We start from the raw sequence: 24,178 nt of genomic DNA on the forward strand, positions 1-24,178 counted from the left end.
ACCAAGTACAGAGATACCAAGAGCCCAGAGTTCCCCATCCTGCTCCAAACTCTGTTCTGAAGGAATCATCCTTATGGGATAAGATGTTAGTTTACTCTTCATGCCCATTTAAGCAATATTAAGTTTAAATGTCTATAAAGTAGCCTAAAAATGCTAGATGTCATGGAAATAGATCACCTGAATATCATGAGGAAGCTGTTAATGATTTTACATAGACCCAAAAAACTCCAAAACACCTGAAATGTGATAAACTGGAAACTTGTTTGATTGCTGAGAGGAGTCAGTGAAGAAAGCAGGTTAGAGCCTTAAAATATACCCACAACTTGATGCCACAGATGACCGAATTAAGAAGAATGCTAAATTCTCCTGTAGCATTGTACTTTACTGTTAAAAAAAGCAATAAAGCTAAAAATTTAGCTGGTTGATCTATAGAAACTCAAATCTCTGTTTCACATACCTTCAGGAATACTGCTATTTAGCAGAATAGGGTTTCCAGATGTTTTAATTACATTTCCTTGATCATCAAATGTTACATTTAAATAACCAAGATATTTTCCAAAAGCATAGGCTTGTACCACTGGCACCTGCCTCCCATCATCTGACTTCACCTGGAATGGATAGTTGCCAGCTGGCATTTCACTGGAAGGTGGGGGACCTGAAACAAAATAACCACACGAGTATTTTATCTTCAGAAAATTATCAGTAAAGACATTCAAATAGGTTTTTTGCCCTTAAAAGAATATATGGAATATCTATTAAGTAATAATTTGGAAATAAAATAAAGTTCTTCAGGACTTGAATGCAAGGGTGTATTTTCTCCTTGCAGAAGTGAAAAGTTGAGTTGATTTTAACCTCTTACTTTGCTGTAAGATCTCTAACTCATAGCAATTAACTGAGAATTAAAACAAAAAAAATAATGATTTTTCCATCATATATAAATTGTTGGATTTTTTGCCTTCTGCTTTATTGATAACTTGGCTTCTCAGGTGACATTTTTCTGGAACCACAAAGCCCAAAAAGCATAAATCTAAGGAGGTGACTATGTAACAAATTACTATGTTATCACATTATTTCTTGATGAGATGGACTTCGTACTTTCGTACCATAAGATATTCATCCAAAAAAGAGAAGAGGCTTATCAAAGCTCCATGCACACTTCTCAGTTGAAGGCTTAGATCCTGTTTCATTAAAAATATGTTTACAGAAGATAATGTAAGAAACAGTAACACCACCTTATTTTTTTAAACTCCTTTTAAATTAAACTTTTATCTGAAGGTTCTACTGAAAATCACCCTACTGCAAAAAGCATTCTAGTCCGAGATTCCAACTGCCACGTAATTCATGAATATGTGGGAAGAACTGCAATTGTATTTTGGTTCCCTAAGTCAGCTATCTTCTGCCAACTATAAATACTTTCGTGAATGTTGACAGGGCAAACGGAGCTCCTGGAACATGTCCCAGATGTAATTGCAATGCTGCTAGAAGACTCAGCTGCTGGTTTGTAGCTAGTCTGCCAGAGTGTGCATTTCCAAAAATCAAAGCAGAAGCTTTGACTCTGCCAAACTACATTTTTTTTTGTTTGAACAGATGAATGCATCTGCGTGCATTTGGTATAGACAGCTCTCAGAGGTCATTTTAGGGTATCTACTTCTTCCATGTTTACAGAAAAAGTGAGGTCTTTCCAAATTAGAACCCACCTAGATATTCTGGAAGCGCACAAGCATTTATTTCATATCCAAATCAGGGGAATTTCTTGCCTTCACACGTGAACAAAAGCAATGAAGTAGCTGGCGAAAGTAGTTTTTGTGTTTAAAGTTATTCATGTTGTGCTTACAAGGGTTCCTCTGTCTTAATTCAGAACTGTAGGGTGTGATTCTTTCTAAACAACTAGAATAATAAAAAGGAGGCAGAGGCTGATGGAGAAAATAAACTGCAGGGGAAGAGAGAGGGAAATGGAACAGCAGTATGGGGAAACAAGCAGGGATGGAAGAGAAGGAAAGGGACAGTATGTTACTATCTTTCCACACACACAGTTAAGTCAGTCCCAAGTTACACTGTGATAGCTGGGCATGTGGGCCATTTTTTTTACTGTAACCCATAGAACAGGTTTTTTTAACATGCCTGTTCTGGCTACATTAAATTTGGCAGAGACTTACAGCTAATTTTGATTGCTTTAAAACTAGTCACTGTCACTTTTATGCATATGCTATTTTTATTAATAATAAATGTGGGTTGTGCTTATTTTCAATAGATTATAAGGTGTGAGAGAATGTGTGTGTATATAATAAATAAATAAACAAACAAAAAAACACTGAGATGAGAGGAAATTGCCAAAAAAGAGTCCCTAGAAGACTGGGACAGGGAAAGGAAATCAGAAGCCAAAGGAATAGGGAGAGCAAGGGAAAGGGGGCAAGAAGGAAGAGCGATGTCAAGTCACACTCTATGTGACAATTTTGTGGAAACTTTATAGGTTGCTGACAGGAGTTCAACATTCTTGGTGAAAAAATGCAAGCCAAAGGACAACCACTTCCTTAGCCCTGGTCTACACTACAGAGTTATGTCAACGTAAGACATCTTACATTGACTGTACTCAGTAAGTGTCTATGCTAAAATGCAGCTCTCATTAATGACAGGTTTCAGAGTAGCAGCCATGTTAGTCTGTATCTGCAAAAAGAACAGGAGTACTTGTGGCACCTTAGAGACTAACAAAAATTTATTTATTTATTGGTGCCACAAGTACTCCTGTTCTTTTTGCTCTCATTAATGTAACTCGCCCACTACACCAACTTAACTCCATCTCTAGAAGTGGCGTAGTGCTTAAGTCAATGTAGTTAGGTCGACAAAGTGTTAGTGTAGATATTACATTGCTTACGTTGACTGTTTCTGCCTCTGAGAAGCTTTCCCACAATGCCCCACACTGCTAGTTAAATCAGTACAAGCATTCCTAGTGAGGACCCACATCAGACACAAGAAGCACAGTGTGGACATGCAAAAGCAGTTTAATTACTGTGGTGGCTGCAAGTCAACGTAACTTAGGTTGACTTAATTTTGTAGTGCGGACTTCCCCTTAGAAAAAAGTTTAGTAAATAAAGGTATGTCTACACTTACCTCCAGAGCGATTGATCCAGTGGGGTCGATTTATCGTGTCTAATGAAGGCGCAATAAATTGACAGCCGAGCACTCTCCCGTCAACTCCAGTACTCCACCGGAGCGAGAAGCATAGGCGGAGTCAACGGGGGAGCATCAGCAGTCGACCTACCGCAGTGAAGACACCGCAGTAAGTAGCCCTAAGTACATCGACTTCAGCTATGCTATTTTCGTAGCTGAAGCTGCATAACTTAGACTGACTTTGCTCGCCCCGCCCAGTGTAGACCAGGCCTAAGAGAGCAGACACAATGTTCACAGGAAAGTCTAGTTAATAAAATTAGAGAAACACAGCAATATACAGGCCTGATTCCAGAGAGAGCTGGTCAGAGGACTCATAATATCCCGACTCACCAAGTGTTCACCTAGTGATGTCAGAGTAGGGTAGGTCTTTACCAAGGCCTGGTCTTGCACCTCCTTCATGCATTTAACTCTCAATGAAATCAAGAGGAGCGGGGAGGAAATGTACTGACACGTGGACCACTGTAAGGATTAGGTCCAGATTCCATAGCTAACTAAAGTCAAAGGTCCCAGTGCTTCCTTTAAGTCCCCAACTCCTACTATCTTTCCTATGGAAATCCATGAAAAAACTATGGAGCATGCTCACTATCAGCATGAGCACAAATACGTTTACCCCTTCATTCAAAATGTAGACAGATTCTGCTCTGCAGCTGAACTTATTTTTAAAGAACTGTAAAGAAATAGAGTAGCTTAAACAGGGTAAAGATTTGTAAAGAAATGAAACAGACAGCTGGAAAAAGTAGCTACAAAAGCCATCATTCCACACCAGTCTGGTAAGTGGCAAGATCTAAAGGAATAATAGGGGAGGAAGGGGCAAGAAGAAGAAGAAAGGGAAGAGTAAAAGGAACATTTTTGCATTTTTATCTGTGAAATGCAAGACATTTAGCTTAGAAAGCTGCTTGTGATTTCACAGATAAAATCCATCTTCACTTTTTTCGGTGGAAATTGTCCCCTCTTAGGTGCTGTATTTGTGACTAAGCTTGGATATTAACCTTATACAATTAATGTATCTCCTTATTGCACAAATCTCATCTTGTAAAAAAAATCACCTTAATATAAAAACACCTATATCTGAATCGGCTTAGTGTTCCAGACATTTTCAAATGGTGTTTTGGGAAATAAGGAGAAACAGGAGAGGCAATAACATTACAATGGCCCATATCCCCTTGTATGGGGGTTTTGGAAGCAAAGTAACCATGTTGCACCTAGCAAGAAGGAGAGAGAAAGATACCACGTCGTGTTAAGCTGCTGTTTGAACATAAGTGAGGCTCAGGGTGGAATTTGTTCCACATGTGTGGCTCAGGGAACCAACAACATGCTAGCTTTTCCCCCTTTGCATACAAAAATACATTACTGCATGTAATGCAAGCTCACTGCTCTTTGAGGGAATCTGTTCTGGTGGGATGGAATAGCTTCATACTGCCACACCCATATATTAGAGCTTGTCTGGTTTTAGATAGGTGCTATTTGCTGTTCTGAATTAATACATATTGAGAAACTGACTGAGTCTTCTCATGATGGGAAATCTCATAGCTGACTGCTATTCCCTAATGTCTGGTGATTGAAACTATTCAGCTTACAATTACCCCAAAAGAAGATTCAACAAAGGTAAGGAACACTAAAAGAGAAGCAGGGAAGTGGAAGGGGACCAGCAGTAAGATCACGCAGTTACATTAGGAATACGCAAACCTTGATGGTTTTGAATTATTGGGAATTTTTCCCCACCTATAAATTATTAAAAGAGTAACAGCAACTATTTTAGACTCTCCCACAACCTAGCCAATATTGCAAGACAGAAGAGGACAAGCTAGAGGGATATGAAGAAAGAGTATAATGGTCTTGCAGATTAAGTCAGGGGCAGAGGGGTAAGCCAGAGTGGGGAGATTATACAACAAAAGACAAGACCAGGTGAGCAAGAAGGGGCAGAGTGGTGAGGGGTTTTAACAGATGAGGTCAAGAAGCTTGACTGAGCTGAAAAACAGTAGCCAGTGGAGGGACTCAAAGAGGAGTTCATAGACTTGCTATGACATTGTCTTAATAATAAAAGGAAGTCATTATATATGTAACATATCTCCACTGCCAAAGTGCTTTGCAGACATTAATTAATCCTCAAAATACCCCTGCCTTATACTAAAAGGCTCCTGAGCACCTCCAGTGCATCCTCACATCCTGTTGTCTTCAAACAGGAGTTAAAGGCAATTAGTACCCTATAGAATTAGGCCCGCCTCTAATATAGGGGTGTTTGGGAGGGGGGAAATCACTAGCTTTCCCTCATCTGTGTTTTTCCTGTATTTTTGAAATAATCAAAATTCAAAACATTCTGACCAGCTCTATAGTTGGCTGAAAGATTAGAAAAGAACTTCAAATATTTTGTCAATTTTTTCCTCTAGGATTTTTCATTGACATTTCTTTTTTGTTTGAAATTAGAAAAAAAGTGTGACCAGTTTAGGGAGCGAAGTAGAAGTACTCAGAGTGGGCAACAGAGAGTCTGTGACTTGCCCAAAGTTACACACAGACAGAGATTTCAGAGATGGGAAAAGAACTCAGGAAGTTCTGGCTCCTAGCATTGTGCTCAGACAACAATGAAACAACAGAGAAGCTTCATACGGCACTCTGAAGTTACACGGTTCGCTAAGTGGTACTGACAACTGATTTATACTGCCCGAGTCTTTTCACACACACGAAGTAGTACTGCAGTGTACAGCCAAACAAACATCTATGATCCTTATCTCTGTCATCTGGCTTGCTCCTAACCCATGTAATCTGCTGATGAGGATCCTTTCTCCAGGATACATGCACAGATACATACAGCATCCTTCAAAATGCAAGGATAAGTATATTACCTACAGTTTTGCACTGTTTGATTGGGATCCATAGTAATCTGTAATCTACTACATACTTTCCTATGTATAAAAATATCATTCCTTTAAAAAAGTCTGATATCACATAGACTTGCAAGACTAGAAATAGACATTTAGATTATTGCAAAGGGCGATTTCTCCATTTCCAATGGAACTATGCACTTGTTTCTAGCCCCGAAAGGTCCTATAATGTTATGATTTTAAAACTAACCATTGTCATCTAAAAAGGTTATTTAAAATAAATTTTAGGTGGATTTTTTCTTTTAAACTGCTTCTGAGGCTTCATTTGGCCTCATGGTAACTTAGTCACCTACCTTAGCAAGCAGACAAATGAAGGGGAAAAACATCCTAGTAGCAATTAAAAAAAAAAATCCCTAAAGCATATACAGAATGTGACAGTGAGAGATGAGGGATCTACTAGTACTCATTTGGGATGATCTTGCATAACTCATTTGTGGAGTCACCATTCACTAACTATGCCCATCCCAAACTCATACTGTTAAGTCTTTGTGGCATACCACACCACCAGGCATTTTCTCACACATTGTTTGCATGCATGTATAATTTCTATAGACTATTTGGAACTTTGTAAAGAACAGCTACAATTTGAGACAACGTTCAAGATGGAATCTTTTTAGGCATAGGAAGACAGTCTGTGCACTTTTAATTTTCTATCACAGTGTGAAACATTCATGCTAGCACAATGTTTGGCAGTAGCTGGGTAGGCAACAACATAAAAATTTCTACTTTTTTGTCACTTTGGGTGTATATTCAGGATCAGTCCCTACACAGATCCACGTCTCAAACCACTTCTAAGTGTGTTCTGAAATGTTTAAGATTTCATTTGCTTCCTCTTAAAACTCAATATGAAAATATCAATGGGATTCTTTTTTAAAAATAAATGTTTGCCCTCATGGACTAAATAATACCATCACTAGGCCACCAAATATTACAAAGTACATATGTTTTACCTGCTTCTGAGGTATGACAGAAGCATGTTTCACCATGCTTTAAAAACCTATACATACAAAAACAGGTTCTACAGGGTAACAGTCACCTACAGGATATTTGGAAAAATAATCAAGGAATATACCTTGTTTTATATTGATTAATTTGTTTCACTGATTCCTTTAATGCATGTATCATAGACAAGGTAAATTAAAATATATTTTATTTAATCCCTTATACAGTAAACTTGTAAAACATGATAGAATCTCAGAAATGTAGGGCTAGACGGGACCTTGATAGGTCATCTAGTGCAGCCACCTCAACCCCCCCAAGCGAGGTAGGACCAAGTATACTTAGACAAGCGGTTCTCAACCCGCGGCCCAATTAGCACACAGCTGCAGCCCAAGTATTATCTGCAGGACTAAGTATTATCTAGTACTTTGCATTTGTCTTCACTGAATTTCATCTTGTTGATTTCAGACCAATTATCCAATTTGTCAAGGTCGTTTTGAATTCTAATCCTAACCTCCAAAATGCTTGCAACTCCTCCCAGCTCGGTGTCATCTCAAATTTTATAAGAATACTTTCCAGTCCACTATCCAAGTCATTACTGAAAATCTTAAAAGTACCAGACCCAAAACAGACCACTGCAGGACTCCACTAGATATGTCCACACAGTGAACCATTGATAACTACTCTGAGTACAATCTTTCTACCAACTACCACCCACTTTATAGTAATTTCACATAACTAGGGAAATGTAGTCTCTCTAATGAGAATCTCATGTGGGACTACTATTAAACAAGCTGCACAATAATTTAGCAACACTACTATTTGCATTGGAGAGGGTCTGTGTTTCACCGGTCATCCTGAATATGTTCAAAGAGTTAGGGCACTTCTTACTCACAGAGGGTGTAAAAACAGAGAATGGACTCATGTCGTAGTCTCAGTCTCATATGTCTTGCTTACAGTAAGGATTGCAAAAGAACTACATCTCATGTGGGTTAGTCTCAATGTGATATATGCTACATAAAGTTGATTGGTTTGAATTATACAGGGTGCCAGATCCTCAATTGCTCTCAATCAAGGTAGCTCCACTGAAATTGCTGATATTCACCAGTTGAGGAACTGGCCACAGTACTTAGTTACAAGTAAGTTACATTTTTACAAAGTCATCTTAGTTCAATGAGAATTTTCTTTCAATTAATGATCAGTTTTGGTTAAAAGCAACATTTTACTGAGACATGTAATACCTGTATAAAGAAATGTGTTTGTATGTCCTCCAATTACAACATCCACTCCTCTCACTTTTTGAGCAATCTTTTGATCCACAGTGAAACCAGAGTGTCCTAGTGCAATAATTTTGTTAACTCCCAGTGTGGTAAGTTTATCCACATGTGGCTGCAATGCTTCAATTTCATCTTCAAAGTATATATCCTTGCCTTAAAAAAAAAAAAGAGAAAGGAGATTATTAATATATATGAGGTGTCTAAAAATACTTGTGTTTTCACAAGATCAGATTATTGAAACAGCTGATGGACTATGGCCAGAGTCCCACAAACTGTGGGGAGCTCTGGCCTCTCTCATTATTTAAATGCCCATTTCTGCCATCAAACATGGGATTCTAGGTTGTGAGGTTTAAATGATCTCTGAATTTTAGTTGCCCCAGGGTCCCACATTCCTTTACAGAATGAAGCAAATGGGAGTCTTAATTAGCTTTATTGGGAGTTGCCTCAGACTTTTAATCTGGCCCAGTGTTTTCAAGTACTGTATACACAACCTGAACATTTGTGCTCAGTCTACCAACATTTATGAATTGAATTATGTACACTCAACTATATATAACGAAGCTGTAATTCCAAGAAAAGATGCCATGATAAGAGCCAACAGATCAAAGTGCCAATGGTTTTTGACTGCCATTAGAACTGAGAAAGAGTTACATTCAGGTTTGTCTCATATGCATCATTTGGGTGTAAACATAACGTTTTTTTGCCATATTATTTCCTATTGATTTTTCCTTAGAATCTTTCTTCTTCCCCCATGTTAATTCTTCTCCCACAAAGTCTCCCCCCATCCTGGCTTATTTTGTCTGTCTCCTTTCTATTTCCACAGCAGTTCCCTCAGAGTCCTCCTGCACTAAATCTGAAGGCTCAGGGCCAAATCCTACTGGCCTTCCATATGCAAATTATCTAATTGAATGAGATGAATCATATGATTTTTGACTGTCAGTGATACACAGCAATAGCAAACCCTAAAGTGGAATTACTTCCCTGAAGGGGGGGAACCCACAGATAGAGATTTAAAAGGGGTAATATTTACCCAGCTCACAGCATTAAGAAATCTTATTGTTTCTCTGAAATATTTCTATTTTATCATTTCAGAATAATTTCATTTATAATACAAACATGTACTCTCTCTCTACTGAATTTGCTGCATCTCAGTCACACTCTTGATTTCTACAAAAAGGATAAAAAAGCAGCTATCCCAGGTGCTAGGTTCCTTTGACAAAGTTTTAAAATACAGTTCTTGTAAATTACTGATCAACAAATTCTCATTAAACTCTCCAACCAAAAATGACTAACTAGAAAATAAACCACACAAATTCCACCTCCCATCCCTCACAATTCTCCTCCATTCCCATGCATCTTGGGAGAATATACGAGCCTTTCAGCATAGCCTAGAGATCAACAGATCTGGGCTATTTCATAGCAAAGGGGAGAGTAAGAACTAGTCCAGAGTCCAATGCTAAATGTTTCAAGAAATAAAGAGTTATCGCAAAAGAGGAACATTAACAAAGCAATATTAGGGGGTTATGTAAATTGTCAAACTGTAACAGTTCCATTGTTGCCTAAGTGTAAGCCAGGATTCAAAACAAAGCACACAACTCGTTGCTTAGTACTTGGTCACCCACTTCTCAAAAGTTTAAATTTAGTTAAAAAAAACCCTAAACAGTTATTCATCTTTTTCTTTGTGGCTCAGCAATTCCATTATTTCTTTTTCAGTGTGTTAAACTAACAGGAAATAAGTTTTCTAATTTCTTCAGACTTTAGAAAGAAACAGAAAAGGCAACTAAACAGCACTATTTTTTAACAAGACAACAAGATAATGGGATGGGTGCCAAAAGTATTAGGCATATGTCCAAGGATAAAATAAGTGGCTGCTACCATAAGGATATGATTAAAAGGGCAGGATCACAATTCCAAGAACATGGTTGTGGTATTGTTCTGGAAAACAGCTCAGAGCGATATTTGTTGACAAGTGTTCTCCAATGAATATTTCTGCTGTTCTACAGTCAGGAGAAGTTATCAAGATACTGAAGTCAAAAGTTATGCGCAAAAATGTGATTTATTATTTTGCAGCACAAAATACATGCTAAGCGCCTCATAGTACAAATAAAAAGACATGGTTCCTATTCTAAAGATCTTACAATATAACGGAAGAATAAATGCTGTCTTGCTTATTTACCAATACTGGGGCAATTGTTGTAGGAAAAACCCTAGTAGGGTGATTCAAATGTGGCAGGTGGATTTAGTAGTGCATCGGGGGTAACGGGCATGAGTGAGTGAGTGAGTGGAGGACATCTTTTAAAAAAAGCTACCAATTAATAGCTTCATCGTTTGCACTATGAATTATTAAAGTAGACTTCACCCACTGTTTCCAGATATTTATTAGCAAGGGGAGAGAGAGCGTGACAGCGAGCACTATGGGAACACTGGGATTGAGGTCCCACTGTTTCAAAAGATTTATAATTATAATATGGTAATAGCTGTGAACAGAGTGTGAAGGTGACAATAGTAGCAGTAGCGATGAAAGACATCTAGTGATAATACAAAACAAATTTATATAAACTTGCAGAGAAAAATGGCGGTGCAAAAATCCACACTTCATTCTAAACAGTAGTCTCTGAGGAGCTGGAAAGTCCTGTAAGAGCACAAGATTTCAGGGTAATGAAGGAGAATCTGAGAATAAACTCAACTGAACTAACTGAAATAAAGTGTTCCTAATAGACATGACATCTTTCTGGAATCCAATCTCACTTCTGACTTACTTTTTGGATTAAGGAACTAGGTTAATGATTAACTCATCAACCCACAATTTCAGCCAGGAGTTTATCAGCACCGCAGATTGCTAAATCATTTGTGACATAAACCACAGTATGCAGAAACTGAATCACCTTTTGAACGCTACTGAAGGCTTCATACACTAAAGAGGTGTACAAGTAAAAAAGGAGAGAGTTACAAAAACTGTGTTTGCTACATATGGTGGCCCCTAGAAAACTCCCTATTAATGCCAGCTGCTTTTCGATTCCTCAGTTTTACCACAGTATGTACTTAATCTGTGACTGCTTTAGCTTTGCCTAAGAAAGTAATAAGCCTTCTGTCTTAATACTACTACTTCTCTTTTGGCTCCTTATTGGGTCTTTCACTACAATTATAACCATCTCTAGGTTTTGCTACACATTTATTTTTAAATGTCCTTTTACTTAACAGCAGCTGTAATTCACCGCCATTGAAATTCTCCTCTAATATCTTTCACGTCTACAGAAGGGCTACATTGACAGTACGTATTGTGCCTCTCTCAAAATAGATAAACTATGAAACTGTTCCTCAATAACTTATTTTAATTCCTAGCATGTCCAATTTAGCCAACTTTCTGGATTGCCTGGATGAGAAACCAGTGCTCAAGGAATACATAGGCTCTGACCCAGGTGCCTTCCCACATTGCTTCATGGATATTATACAAGCAGGGATATTGTGCAAGCAGAAATGCTGGGGTCTGAGACTGCCAACCTCCCTAGTTGGGTCATCACTCGTAGGTAAACATTTGGACCATATCAGCTAAAAGAAAATTTCTGTTAAGTGTTGTATTATTTGTCACACATCTTATGCATGTATATTCATATCTCTCTTCAGACCTTCAGCACATGTAAGCTTCTCATTTTGCATAGGCAAAGGAAGAATAAATGTTTCCTTGTTATTCCTTAAAGGAAAAGGATGGACTCAAATAACCCAGTCTCCTATGTCAGAAGGCAGATTAAAAGTCTCTGTTGACCGCAGAGAGGTCTCCTCTGTGGATGTCTTTAATCATTTCAGTTAATACATTTAGACTTTTATGTCAGTTGTACATTTGAATACTTTGTTTAAATATTATTATACCTGCCCTATTCTGGGCTAATTTACACCTTCATTTTTACAGTTGTGATGTTATTTCAGTAAGTAATGGAAAGAAAAGTAGTAATATCGTCCTTGTATTGAAAAGTGATTTAAAAAAAATGCTATGTTCAATGCATTTTAATTCCATTGTGTGTCTAGTTTAATACCAGGAGGGAATGCCAGGTCCTTTTATTAGGCATGGAAGTGGCTCTTTTGCACCTACAATGATGTTCTGCATCTGATTAAAAGGGCAAGGTGAGAAACTCTAATGTGAAAAAGTGTTTTTATTATTCTAAAATACAATTATATGTTCTTAAAATCAGAAGCAGTCTATTTTTGTTTAATTGCTTTACACTAATTAAATAAATCTTGATCACTGGAACAACTTATTTGTCAGAAAAGGATGAGTCTATGCTTCATCACTTCTGCTATCAGTCACTGATAGAAAATAATTGTGATTCCTTCTGTAGTCTATATACTTGAGATGTCAAAAAAACACAAGGGGACAAATTCTGCCCTCAGATACACATATACAACTCCTACTGACGTCAGTGGGATTTGGGCATGTATCTGAGGGCTAAGCTACATTCCTCAGAATTCAAAATTTTCAGATTGTAATAAACTCTGTAAAAACACGTTCTCCTTAATTATACAAGATGTATTCACATCTTCAGGCTCTCTTATGTGGCCAATAAGGAGAAAAATATACAAGCTTTTTTTAAAAATTGTTTTACACAATTGTAAACTAACACCCCGTTAGAGCAGTGCTTCGCATGTTCTAAATGGATCTGCGTATGGAACACATCTTTTCATATAGCTCGAACATCCAGCACTTAAAAACAGTCAGATGGCCAGAGAGCTGCATGATACAAAAGTTCTATAGGCAACTAAAACTCTTCATCAGTATTCATTCACTCATACTAGGAAACATATATAGTTAAAATTTTAGCATTTGACTGCTTAAGAACATAAGAACGGCCATACTGTGTCAGACCAAAGGTCCATCTAGCCCACAGGGGCGCCTCCAGGCCCCAGCACGCCAAGTGTGTACTTGGGGTGGCATGCTGCAGGGGGTGCTTTGCCGGTCGCCGGGAGGGCAGCAAGCAGGCCGCCTTCGGCAGCCTGCCTGCGGAGGGTCCACTGGTCCCGCGGGCGTCAGTGGAGCCGCGGGACCAGCGGACCGTCCGCAGGCATGCCTGCAGGAGGTCCACCAAAGCCGTGGGACTAGCGGACCCTCAGTAGGCACACCTGCGGGAGGTCCACCGGAGCCGCGGGACCGGCAACTGGCAGAGCGCCCCCCGCGGCATACTGCCATGCTTGGGGCAGCGAAATGTCTAGAGCCGCCCCTGCTAGCCCTTTTGACAGTGGCCAATGCCAGGTGCTCCAGAGGGAATGAACAGAACAGATAATCATCAAGTGATCCATCCCATCGCCCATTCCCAGCTTCTGGCAAAAAGAGGCTAGGGACACCATCCCTGCTCATTGTGGCTAATATCCATTGATCGACCTATCCTCCATGAATTTATCTAGTTCTTTTTAGAACTCTTTTATAGTCTTGGCCTTCACAACATCCTCTGGCAAGGAGTTCCATAGGTTGACTGTGCGTTGTTTGAATAAATACTTCCTTTTGTTTCTTTTAAACCTGCTGCCTATTAATTCCATTTGGTGGCCCCTAGTTCTTACGTTATGAGAAGGAGTAAATAACACTTCCTTATTTACTTTCTCCACACCAGTCATGATTTTATAGACCTCTATCATATCCCCCCTTAGTCATCTCTTATATATATAGCCCTTTTCTGAATCTTTTCCAAGCCCAATATATCTTTTTTGAGATGGGGCAACCACATCTGCATGCAGTATTTAAAATGTGGGTGTACCATGGATTTATATAAAGGCAATATGATATTTTCTGTCTTATCATCCCTTTCTTAATGATTCCCAACATTCTGTTCGATTTTTTGACTGCCTCTGCACATTGAGTGGATGTTTTCAGAGAACTATCCACAATGACTCCAAGATCTCTTTCTTGAGTGTGAACAGCTAATTTAGACCCCATCATTTTATATGTGTAGTTGGGATTATGTTTTCCAATATGCATTACTTTGCAATTATCAACATTGAATTTCATTAGCCATTTCGTTGCCCAATCACTTAGTTTTCAGACAGCCTTTTGTAGTTCTTTGCAGTGACTTAACTATCTTGAGTAGTTTTGTATCATCTGCAAATTATGCCACCTCACAGCTTACCCCTTTTTCCAAATCAAATTAAATAGAACTGGGCCCAGTACAGACCCATGGGGGACATCACTATTTACCTCTCTCCATTTTGAAAACTGACCATTTATTCCTACCCTTTTAACCAGTTACTAGTCCATGAGAGAACCTTCCCTCGTATCCCTTAACAGCCTTTGGTAAGTAACTTTGTCAAAGGCTTTCCGAAAATCTAAATACACTATATCCACTGGATCCCCCTTGTCCACATGCTTGTTGACCCTCTCAAAGATTTCTAGTAGATTGGTGAAGCAGGACTTCCCTTTACAAAAACCATGTTGACTACTCCCCAACAAATTATGTTCATCTATGTGTCTGACAATTTTGTTCTTTCTATAGTTTCAAACAAACAGTTTGCTCAGTACTAAAGTCCGGCTTAGTGTACTCTAATTGCCAGGATCACCTCTGGAGCCCTTTTTAAAAATTGGCATCACACTAGCTATCCTCCAGTCATTTGGTTCAGAAGCTGATTTAAATGGTAGGTTACAGACTACAGTTAGTAGTCCTGCAGTGTCACATCTGAGTTCCTTCAGAACCCTTGGGTGAATACCATCTGGTCCTGGTGACTTATTACTGGTCAACTTATCAATTTGTTCCAAAACCTCCTCTAATGACACTTTCAATCTGGGACAGTTCCTCAGATTTGTCATCTAAAAAGAATGGCTCAGATTTGGAAATCTCCCTCACCTCCTCAACCGTGAAGACCTATGCAAAAACTCATTTAGTTTCTCCACAATGGCCTTGAGAGCTCCTTTAGCATCTCGATCTTCCAGTGGCCCCACTGGTTGTTTAGCAGGCTTCCTGATTCTGACGGACTTAAAACATTTTACACTATTACTTTTTGAGTCTTGGGCTAGCTGTACTTCAGATTCTTTTTTGGCCTTCCTAATTATATTTTTACACTTCATTTGCCAGAGTTTAGGCTCCTTTCTATTTTCCTCAGCAGGATTCAACTTCCACTTTTTAAAGGATGCCTTTTTGCCTCTCACTGCTTCTTTTACTTTGTTTAGCCACTATGGCTCTTTTTTTGGTTCTCTTACTATGTTTTTGAATTTAGGGTATACATTTAAGTTGAGCCTCTACTATGGTGTCTTTAAAAAGTTTCCATGCAGCTTGCAGGGATTTTACGCTTGGTGCTTTGTCTTTCAATTTCTGTTTAACTAACCTCCTCATTTTTGTGTAGTTCCCCTTTTTGAAACTAAATGCTACAGTGTTGGGGCGCTGTGATGTTTTCCCCATCACTGGGATGTTAGATTTAATTATATTATGGTCACCATTACCAAGCGGGTCCAGGTATATTCACTTCTTGGACCTGATCCTGTGCTCCACTTAGGACTAAATCAACAATTGCCTCTCATCTTGTGGGTTCCAGGACTCCAAGCAGCAGTCATTTAAGGTGTCAAGAAACTTTATCTCTGCATCCTGTCCTGAGGTGACATATACCCAGTCAATGTGGTGATAGTTGAAATCCCTCATTCTTATCGATTTTTTCTATTTTAATAGCCTCTTTAATCTCCCCGAGCATTTTACAGTCACTATCACCATCCTGGTCAGGTGGTCGGTAATATATCCCTAACGGTATATTCTTATTATTCAAGCATGGAATTACTATTCATAGAGATTCTATGGTACACTTTGATTCCTTTAAGATTTTTACTTCATTTGATTCTATGCTTTCTTTCACATCTAGTATCACTCCCACCCCCAATACGACCTGTTCCATCCTTCCAATATATTTTGTACCCTGTTATCACTGTGTCCCACTAATTATCCTCATTCCACCAAGTTTCTGTGACGCCTATATCAATATCCTCTAGTTCACCCATTTTATTATTTAGACTTCTAACATTGGTATATAAGCACTTTAAAAAAGTGTCACTTTTTAGCTGTCTCCCATTACATGATGTAATTTAATTAGACTTTTTTCATTTGACTGATTCTCATCAGATCCTACCTGTATTTTATCATATTCCATCCTCTCCTCCTTAATAGAACATAGAACAGCGGTTCTCAGACTTTTGTACTCGTGACCCCTTTCACATACCAAGTCTCTGAGTGTGACCCTCCCCCGCAAATAAATTCAAAACACTTTTTTATATATTTAACATCATTATAAATGCTGGAGGAAAAGCGGGGTTTAGGGTGGAGGCTGACAGCTTGCGACTCCCCATGTAATAACCTTGCGACCTTCTGAGGGCTCCCGACCCCCAATTTGAGAACCACTGACATAGAGAATCTCCATTAATAGAGCCTCCCCGAGGGATGTCCCTATCCGGACCATGTGTGACTTCGTTTACATTGTTTATATGTATATTGTTTGTTCCTGCTATACTAAAGAAAAGCATACCTGGATTTGAAAGGAAAGATGTTTCCTTAGTGGTATAGCCAACAATTCCGATTTTTTCTGAACCAACACGTAGTATTTTATAAGGCTGAAAATATCCAGCGATCCTGGATGCTACTGATCTGCTTGCCTGAATGTTTGCACTTAGAATTGAAAAATTAACATTTTTAAGTAGTGGATCCAATAATCCCTCCAGACCATTGTCAAACTCATGGTTCCCCAAAGCCTATGAAAAACAAAAAGGACAATTATTAGACACCCCCAAATAACCACTATACATGCTCTCTCAGAAATTACATACTGGGCATTTCTAGTATAGGCGCTCTCTCTTTGACTCCAGTACTCCAACGGAGTGAGAGGTGCAGGCGGAGTCCAACGGGGCACGTCAGCAGTCGACTCACCGCAGTGAAGACACCGCGGTACGTCAACTTCAGCTATGTTATTCACGTAGCCGAAGTTGTGTAATTTAGATCAATCCCCCCAGTGTAGCCCAGACCAAATACAAAATTAAAATGCAAATACAGCACACTGCTGCGTTCAATGTAAACTACTAAAAAAGAAAGGGAAAGTTTAAAAAAAGATTTAACAAGGTAAGGAAACTGCTGCTGTGCTAGTTTCATTTAAATTAAGATGTTTAAAAGCAGCATCTTTTTTTCTGCATAGTAAAGTTTCAAAGCTATCTTAAGTCAAGGGTCACCTGTAAACTTTTGAAAGAACCACCATCGCGTTTTGTTCAGTCAGGAACATTTCAGAATTACCAACAACCTCCATTTCCCAAGTGTTCTTAACTCAGAGGTTCTACTGTGGTAGCATTACCTCCCCTACCTTGTCTCACCAACATTCAGTGACCAGGCTTTAGGCTCAAGGCAAATTTAAAAATGTTATTAAGATATGTTAAGAAAAAGTGAACGGTACAGAGTTTAAGCATATAAGTTTCTGTATTACTTCACCTTTTGCCGCAGGTTCACAACACCCTTCACTGCTTCACCAGGCCAGCCGCAGGGCTCAGCTGGGAGCTCTGCCCCTGTCTCCCAGGGCCCCCTGAGCACCAGCCACTGCCCAACCTGCGCATCTGGCGAAGCGCTGCGACGGCGCAAGCCTTGGCGGGTCACTTTCCAAACACATGGACCCCATTTCCCTGCAGCTACACCACCACTTTGCGCCCTTCCCTTGCACCAGCCCCCTGCATCCTGCCTCTCCAGCCGCACCCCAGCCCGGCAGCCGCCCCGACCATGCACCACCTATGCACACCCACCTTTCCTCCCGCAGCCCCCAAGCTGCACTAGAGCCGCCTCCCGTGCCTGACCCCCCGCGAGCTGCGAGGCGCCTGCGCCTTACCATAGCGTCGTAGCCCAGGAGGTTCATGAAGCGGACCACTTCCCGCCCCTTGAAGTAGCTGAACCACACGGTGCCCTGGTACTGGTCGCCGGCGTCCAGGAGCAGCACGTTGGGGTGGGTGGCTCGGATCTCCTGGATCTTGGTGTATCTCCGGGCCACCCCGCCATAGCAATCCAGGGGGCGGCCGCGAGTGCGGCTCTGGCACTTGCCGGAGTCGCTGCTGGTCTGCTCCACGCGCGCGTGGACGTCGTTGGTGTGGAGGAGCGTGAGCTGGAAGGCGGCCCGGGCGGCGTGCGCCAGGCAGAGCAGCGCGGTGAGCCCCAGCCAGGGGCTGAGCGTCCCTCGCGGCCTCCGCATGCCGGCCCCGCGCGTAGCTGCTGCAGCTTAAAGCGAGGCCCCACGCGGCTGGTAGCACCGAGGAAGATCCATGACAGGCGGTGGGAGGGTTGGGCGGTTCCCCCACCTTCCCCACAGGGCTTGGGTGTGGGCGGCTAATCTAATCCTTGTGTTCCTGCAGCTGCCGGGGTGGGGAGAGAGACAAGGATGTCCCACGAGCGCCCTATCCCAGATAAAGTTACACACGCTGGTCCTTCCCCTGCCTCGCTCGAAACGGGGCGAGTCAGGGCGGCGGAGATACTGCGTGTTCTGCACGCCCCGCCGCCGCAGGAGGCCGGGCTAGGCAATAGTGTAGTCCTGTCAACAGGACGTGATTCAGGCGCCAGGGCGGTTTGGCCCGCAGAGTGTTTGAGTTGGAGATCAGGGGCTGTTTGCAAGAACTGTACTGGCTCGCGGTTCCTCCTAGGACACCTGTAATCACCAGCCACTTTGTCAGTATGTCTAACTTGTAAGCACGTGGGCAAGAGTTTTCACTGGAGCTGCATCGGTTTGCTTAAATCCCTCATGAAAATACAGCCACAGCTGGGGTGGGGATGGACTGCTCCTCAGCAATCCCCTGAGAGGAAAACTCCACCAGGCACCGTCCTGTTCTCACAAGAAGCCTCAGTGTATCTTTAATGTGCAGGCAGAGCACCCAAGACCTGTTTTATGGCATTTTCCACCAATGACCCCATAATACTTGGGCTGTCAGGCCCGGGGGCTGGGGTGGGCATGACCGGCAGGTTTGTAGAAATGGTGGTGGTGGAGGAGGTCTGGGGTGCAGGCTCTGGGCGGGAGTATGGGGGAGGGAGGGAGGCGGTGCAGGGTTGGGGCTGGGTTTGGAGTGGGGCTGGTGATGAGAGGTTTGGAGTGTGGGAGGGGGTTCAGGGCTATGGTAGAGGGGTGGGGTGAGGGCTGTGGGGTGAGGCTGGGGATGAGGGGTTCATGATGCAGGAGGGGGCTCAGGGTTGGCACAGATGGTTAGGGTGTGGGGGGATGAGGGCTCTGGCTGGGGCTGGGGATGAGGAGTGTAGGAGGGGCTCAGCACGAGGGAGGGGTGTAGGGGTGAGGACTCTGGTTGATGCTGGGGATGAGGGGCTTGGGGTGTTGGAGGGCCTCAGGGCTAGGGCAGAGGGTTGGGATGCAGAGGGTTCAGGGCTGTGGCTGGGACTGGGGATAAGGCATTGGGAGTGTTGGAGGGGCCCAGGGCTAGGGTAGAGGGGTGGGGTGAGGGCTGTGGGGTGGGGCTGGGGATGAGGGGTTCCTGATGCAGGAGGGGGCTCAGGGTTGACGCAGACAGGGTGTGGGGGGATGAGGGCTCTGGCTGGAGCTGGGGATGAGGGGTTTGGGGTGTTGGAGGGGCTCAGGGCTAGAGCAGAGGGTTAGGGTGTGGCGGAATGAGGGCTCTGGGATGGGGATAAGGTGTTTGGGATGTGGGAGGAGCTCAGGGCTGGGGCAGAAGGTTGGGATACAGGGGGTTCAGGGCTCTGTCTGGGACTGGGGATAAGACGTTTGGGGTGTTGGAGGGGCCCAGGGCTAGGGTAGAGGGTTGAGAGTGCAGTAGGGGGGTGAAAGCTCTGGCTGGGGGTATGGACTCTGGGTTGGGGCAGGACTAGGGGATGAGTTTGGGGTGCAGGCAGGCTGCTCCAGGATAGGGGCCAGAGAGGAGGACTCCCTCCAACCCTTTACCTGCTGTCAGCAGCAAGCTCGGGGGGAAGAACTCCCCCTTTTCCCTCCCTCCCAGCAACACACTCACCCCCACCACTGTCACTACATGTGCTCCTAGGGCCCATCTCAGGTCCAGGAATTTCCCTTGCCTCCCCTGTGGTGGGTGCCTGGGGTGCTGCATTCACCTCCTCCCCTGCTGTTGCCCCTGACTGTAGCCTCACTGGGGGTGGGGGATGGAGCTGCCTCCTTGCCCAAGACGGGGCAAGGGCAGTGACTGCGGGCGGGAGGGGGTGCTGTGCTGGTGGAGGGTCCCGCCGGAAAAGGGAAGGGTCTGAGGGGGAAGGGTAGGCTCAGAGTCAGTCTGCCCTGGCAGTCAATATGGGGGGCACTAGGACCCTGCAAGGAGGCAGCATGGAGCTACATGGAAGAGGCATGGATGGTCTGCTCAGGGATTTGCACAGGGCCAGCAAAGGGGGCCAGGGAATACTTGGGGTTGGCACAAGGGGGAAGAAGGTGGGACCGAGGGCGGGGGGAGACCTGGCCCCAAACATTGGTGGAGCTGGGCCCTTGGGCTCTGAATATTGCTAGTGCCCGGGCACCACGTGGGTATATAGCTCGCTGCCCATGGGGGTGGGCTCCAGTTGTGAGCCCCTCAGGGCTGACAGCTTGGGGTAGTGAAGGAGCTGGTAGCTGGCAGGGGGCTCCTACTGTTAGTGCCCCACAATATCTAACACAGGTAAGGCAGTGGAAGGTGAGGACAAGCACCTCGGACAGAAAAAGCATAGTGTGTACATGAAACACTGTTTTAATTACTGGTCTGACTGTACATCCCTTTAAGTTAACTTAATTTTGTAGTGTAGGGCAAGTCTGTCCACTTCGTAATTGCTTAAAATGAAGGTGCCATTTCTACTCTGCTGTTAGTCATTGTCTTTTTCCTTCCTGAAACCCCTCCTCTCTTCTTGACTGAGGTTCATTCTACCTGGAATTACTGCATTACTCTCTTTTCATGAAAAAAGCCTCTAGAATTTAATGGAAAATGATAACTTTTTTGTGTTCCATGTTGTATGAAATATTCATTGGGTCAGAAAGAATGTGAGCCTGACTTGATAGCCCAGTGGTAGGGCACTCTGCTGGGAGATCAAGGTTCCAATACCTGGTCCCATGAATTTTTAAGTGTTTTATAAACAGTGGCACAACTTAATTATCATGGGGTGTGTCTCCTCTCCCACCATCTCCCTACAGAAACAGCATAGATTCTGTCAAAGTTAGACTCAGGACTCACAGTTTGTCAGACCACTCTGTTTTATTAACACAGCGCTCTGCTAATAACACCCAGATAACGTGAGCACCATGCGAGACAAACTATCTTATTTATGTAGATAAAAGGGCGAGAACTTAACAAGATAACAAAGGAAGCAGAATCTGATAAGTTTACCTGGGTTAGACATGCATATCTTTTTTCCTTGCTAACTATTACTGATCTTCTGTTAATATTTCTCCATTAGCACCATTTTTTATGCCTAATGCTTCTTTTTCTGACACCTGTATTTCAACATTTCTTATTTCTGCTTAAAGGTACATACAATATTTATTTAATCCATTCTTATTTTTACAATATAATTCATTCTACTTTCACAGTCCCTCCTTTTGGTCAAGCTTACGCAATGACCAACAATTACTAGGTTCCACAAATCAATCATTCTTTATTTCTTCTTCAATGATATTTAAAATCATCATATTATCACTCTGGTTTGGGGCAGCTATCTGTGTGGCATGTCTTACATAAAAATTACTAGGATTCCAAACAGGATAGTTAGGGCTTCCTGAAACAACCAGTTTCCTATGCCAGAGAAATTGAACAGATACTTAGCCACTTCCGTAAAGAACTCGGCTCTTCATGGGGAACATATTCTAAGGGGCTAGCGTGATTTATTACCTTATTGGTGTTGTCTGGAAAAGAATGTAGTGTCTATATACCTATGAGAGCACAGGTCCCTCCTTTGGCCGCCAGCACTATGTTCAGTGCCTGATGGTTTTGGAGGGCAATCTGTCGGATTGCCCCTGTTTCTTTGGCCAGGGCTTTTAAACTTTCTTCGGTTTCATTTGCCATTATTTTAACTACTGCTTGTAACGTCAGGAGACATTTTGCATGGTGTATTACTTCCCCAAGTGGGATAAAGGAACTATCAATAGCCTCTTCCAGGTGTCATTGCTGTTTCATATTGTGTTAAACATACGAGGTCCTCCAGTGAGGTCTGGGGAATTGAGTGGGATAGCCAGGACAGGAACGCCAGTTTGAGAGTGGGCTGGGTTGTGGTGCAGACCCAGCATATAGAAATATTAAGGGTCTGAGCTATTCACACTTGCCACTGGATAAAAGAATTGTCTTTGTGGACTCCCCAGACCTTAAGACACAAGCACCCAAGGAGCAGGCATCACCAGAGGCACATTTTGAAGGCAGGGCCCTTCTGGTTCGGACAACCTCAACTGAGGGAACCGCAGTCACGGTTTTACATCCACCAGGCAGCAGGCGCTAGGCTCGCTACTGCTTCTTCTTGGGCCTTGCTTTAGGTCGTCGTCTGCTTCTGGCAACCCTTATGAGAACCTAGGTTGTAAGGTATTGCAGGCTGTTCCTCTACGTCTTCTTCTGAAGTCAAAATTGACTCTGCATTGTCCTGAGGTGATGATTGGTTCGCTGGGGGTGGTGCATTCTTACAGTGCAAATCATGTATCTACTCTGCGATGCCAGACAGTTTAACAGCCGCCCGGGTACTAAGCAGTACCTGATGATTCTTTGATGTTCTTTAAATCTCTTTACTTCTTCCTTGACTCTGGCTATAACAATGGCCTTCACACCTTATCTTTTCCTGATGCATATATTCCTCATTCACAGAAACAGATTGAGAATACAAACAGTAGTATTTTATATCGAGCAAAAAGGCATTGCAAATTAAACCTTGCTAAGTTTTACAATTAATAACCAAGACAATTTACATTGAGACCCAGGCCTTCAATGTTTCTCTAATTTACTTAACATAGACACAATAGAGAATCCTGTCTCTTACTAACTAAATCTTAAAACAAAGAGTTAGAGAGGGCCCAATTTGTAATGCATATGGGAAAACAGAATCCTATAGTCCCAGAGGGTCATTTCTTTCTGCTATTGAAAAAGGGTGGCTAGCAGCATGAAATCAAATCATCTATTAATTCTTATGGGACATTATAAAATCCTGCTCCTACATATCCCCCATTTGACACTAAGATTATTAATCGCCAGTGTCACTTCTTATTTAGTCCACGTAATAGAAAATACTGGGAGGTGATTTGGGCCTATGGCACTAGCTTTGCATACATTTGTTTTATCCAACAGCACATTTCAATTAAGCACATACTGTAAAGGTGCCCGGCTGGGGCTCGACCCTCCCTGAGGAGGAGGAGAGCCACACCGGCCTCGCTACGCTGTCCGAGTCTGCCCCTCTCATCAGGGCTAGGCAACGCGGCACAGTCACCCGGGGACTCCGGCCTTCTGTACCGGGCAGAGTGAACAGAAAGTCAGCTCGGGGCTGGGTACACAACAGCTCGGGCTGCTCATGTCCTTTGGGCCAGGACCGAGCACGGGCACAGTTTGAGGGAGGCCCAGCCCTTGGGTCAGGCAGGGTGATAAACACACAGTTATAGAGAGGCTCAGGCCCTCTTGGTTCAGGGCTGAGCAAGCAATAGTTCAGGCTGCTCAAGTCCTTTGGGGCAGGACCGAGCAGCGGTACAGTTAAAGGGAGCCCAGCCCTTGGGTCGGGCGGGGCACCAAACCCACAGTTATGGAGGCTCAGGCCCTCTTGGCTCAGGGCCGAGCATGCACCAGTTCAGGTTGCTTCAGTCCTTTTGGGGCAGGACCAAGCAGTGGCACAGTTAAAGGGGGCCCAGCCCTTGGGTCGGGCGGGGCACCAAGCACACTCTAATCTGAGTGGCCTCCTCAGGCCAGGGGGAGGGGGAGTCTGCCACCCTTGAGAGGGTGTCAAGGGGAACGCAGGCCCTCCCGCTCCACTGCGTTCCAGCCCG

The 24,178-nt window shown here is 42.9% G+C and overlaps 1 protein-coding gene and 1 long non-coding RNA gene across 10 annotated transcripts in view; one reads left to right on the forward strand and one right to left on the reverse strand.

The window, feature by feature from the left end:
- NT5E (5'-nucleotidase ecto) overlaps nucleotides 1–18,689 on the reverse strand; it is a 49,464-nt gene extending 30,775 nt beyond the window's left edge. For 2 of the 5 annotated variants that reach the window (XM_050950146.1, XM_050950147.1), the window contains exons 1-4: nucleotides 18,080–18,688; nucleotides 16,745–16,967; nucleotides 8,228–8,416; nucleotides 458–655 (exon numbers count right to left, since the gene is read on the reverse strand). In XM_050950146.1, the coding sequence (XP_050806103.1) occupies nucleotides 458–655; nucleotides 8,228–8,416; nucleotides 16,745–16,967; nucleotides 18,080–18,436 (967 nt within the window). In that variant the 5' untranslated portion in view covers nucleotides 18,437–18,688. Of the gene's footprint in view, nucleotides 1–457; nucleotides 656–8,227; nucleotides 8,417–16,744; nucleotides 16,968–18,079 lie in introns of all 5 variants that reach the window. The other 3 variants (XM_050950142.1, XM_050950145.1, XM_050950143.1) reach the window with 3 other exon arrangements.
- The window catches only part of LOC127049441 (uncharacterized), a 44,954-nt gene continuing 39,078 nt past the window's right edge, over nucleotides 18,303–24,178 (forward strand). For all 5 annotated transcript variants that reach the window (XR_007773985.1, XR_007773986.1, XR_007773987.1 and 2 more), the window contains exon 1: nucleotides 18,303–18,392. This is a non-coding gene — a long non-coding RNA (uncharacterized LOC127049441). The remainder of the gene's footprint in view (nucleotides 18,393–24,178) is intronic.

The sequence above is a fragment of the Gopherus flavomarginatus genome, chromosome 4, assembly GCF_025201925.1.
Source record: "Gopherus flavomarginatus isolate rGopFla2 chromosome 4, rGopFla2.mat.asm, whole genome shotgun sequence".
Classification (NCBI taxonomy): domain Eukaryota; kingdom Metazoa; phylum Chordata; order Testudines; family Testudinidae; genus Gopherus; species Gopherus flavomarginatus.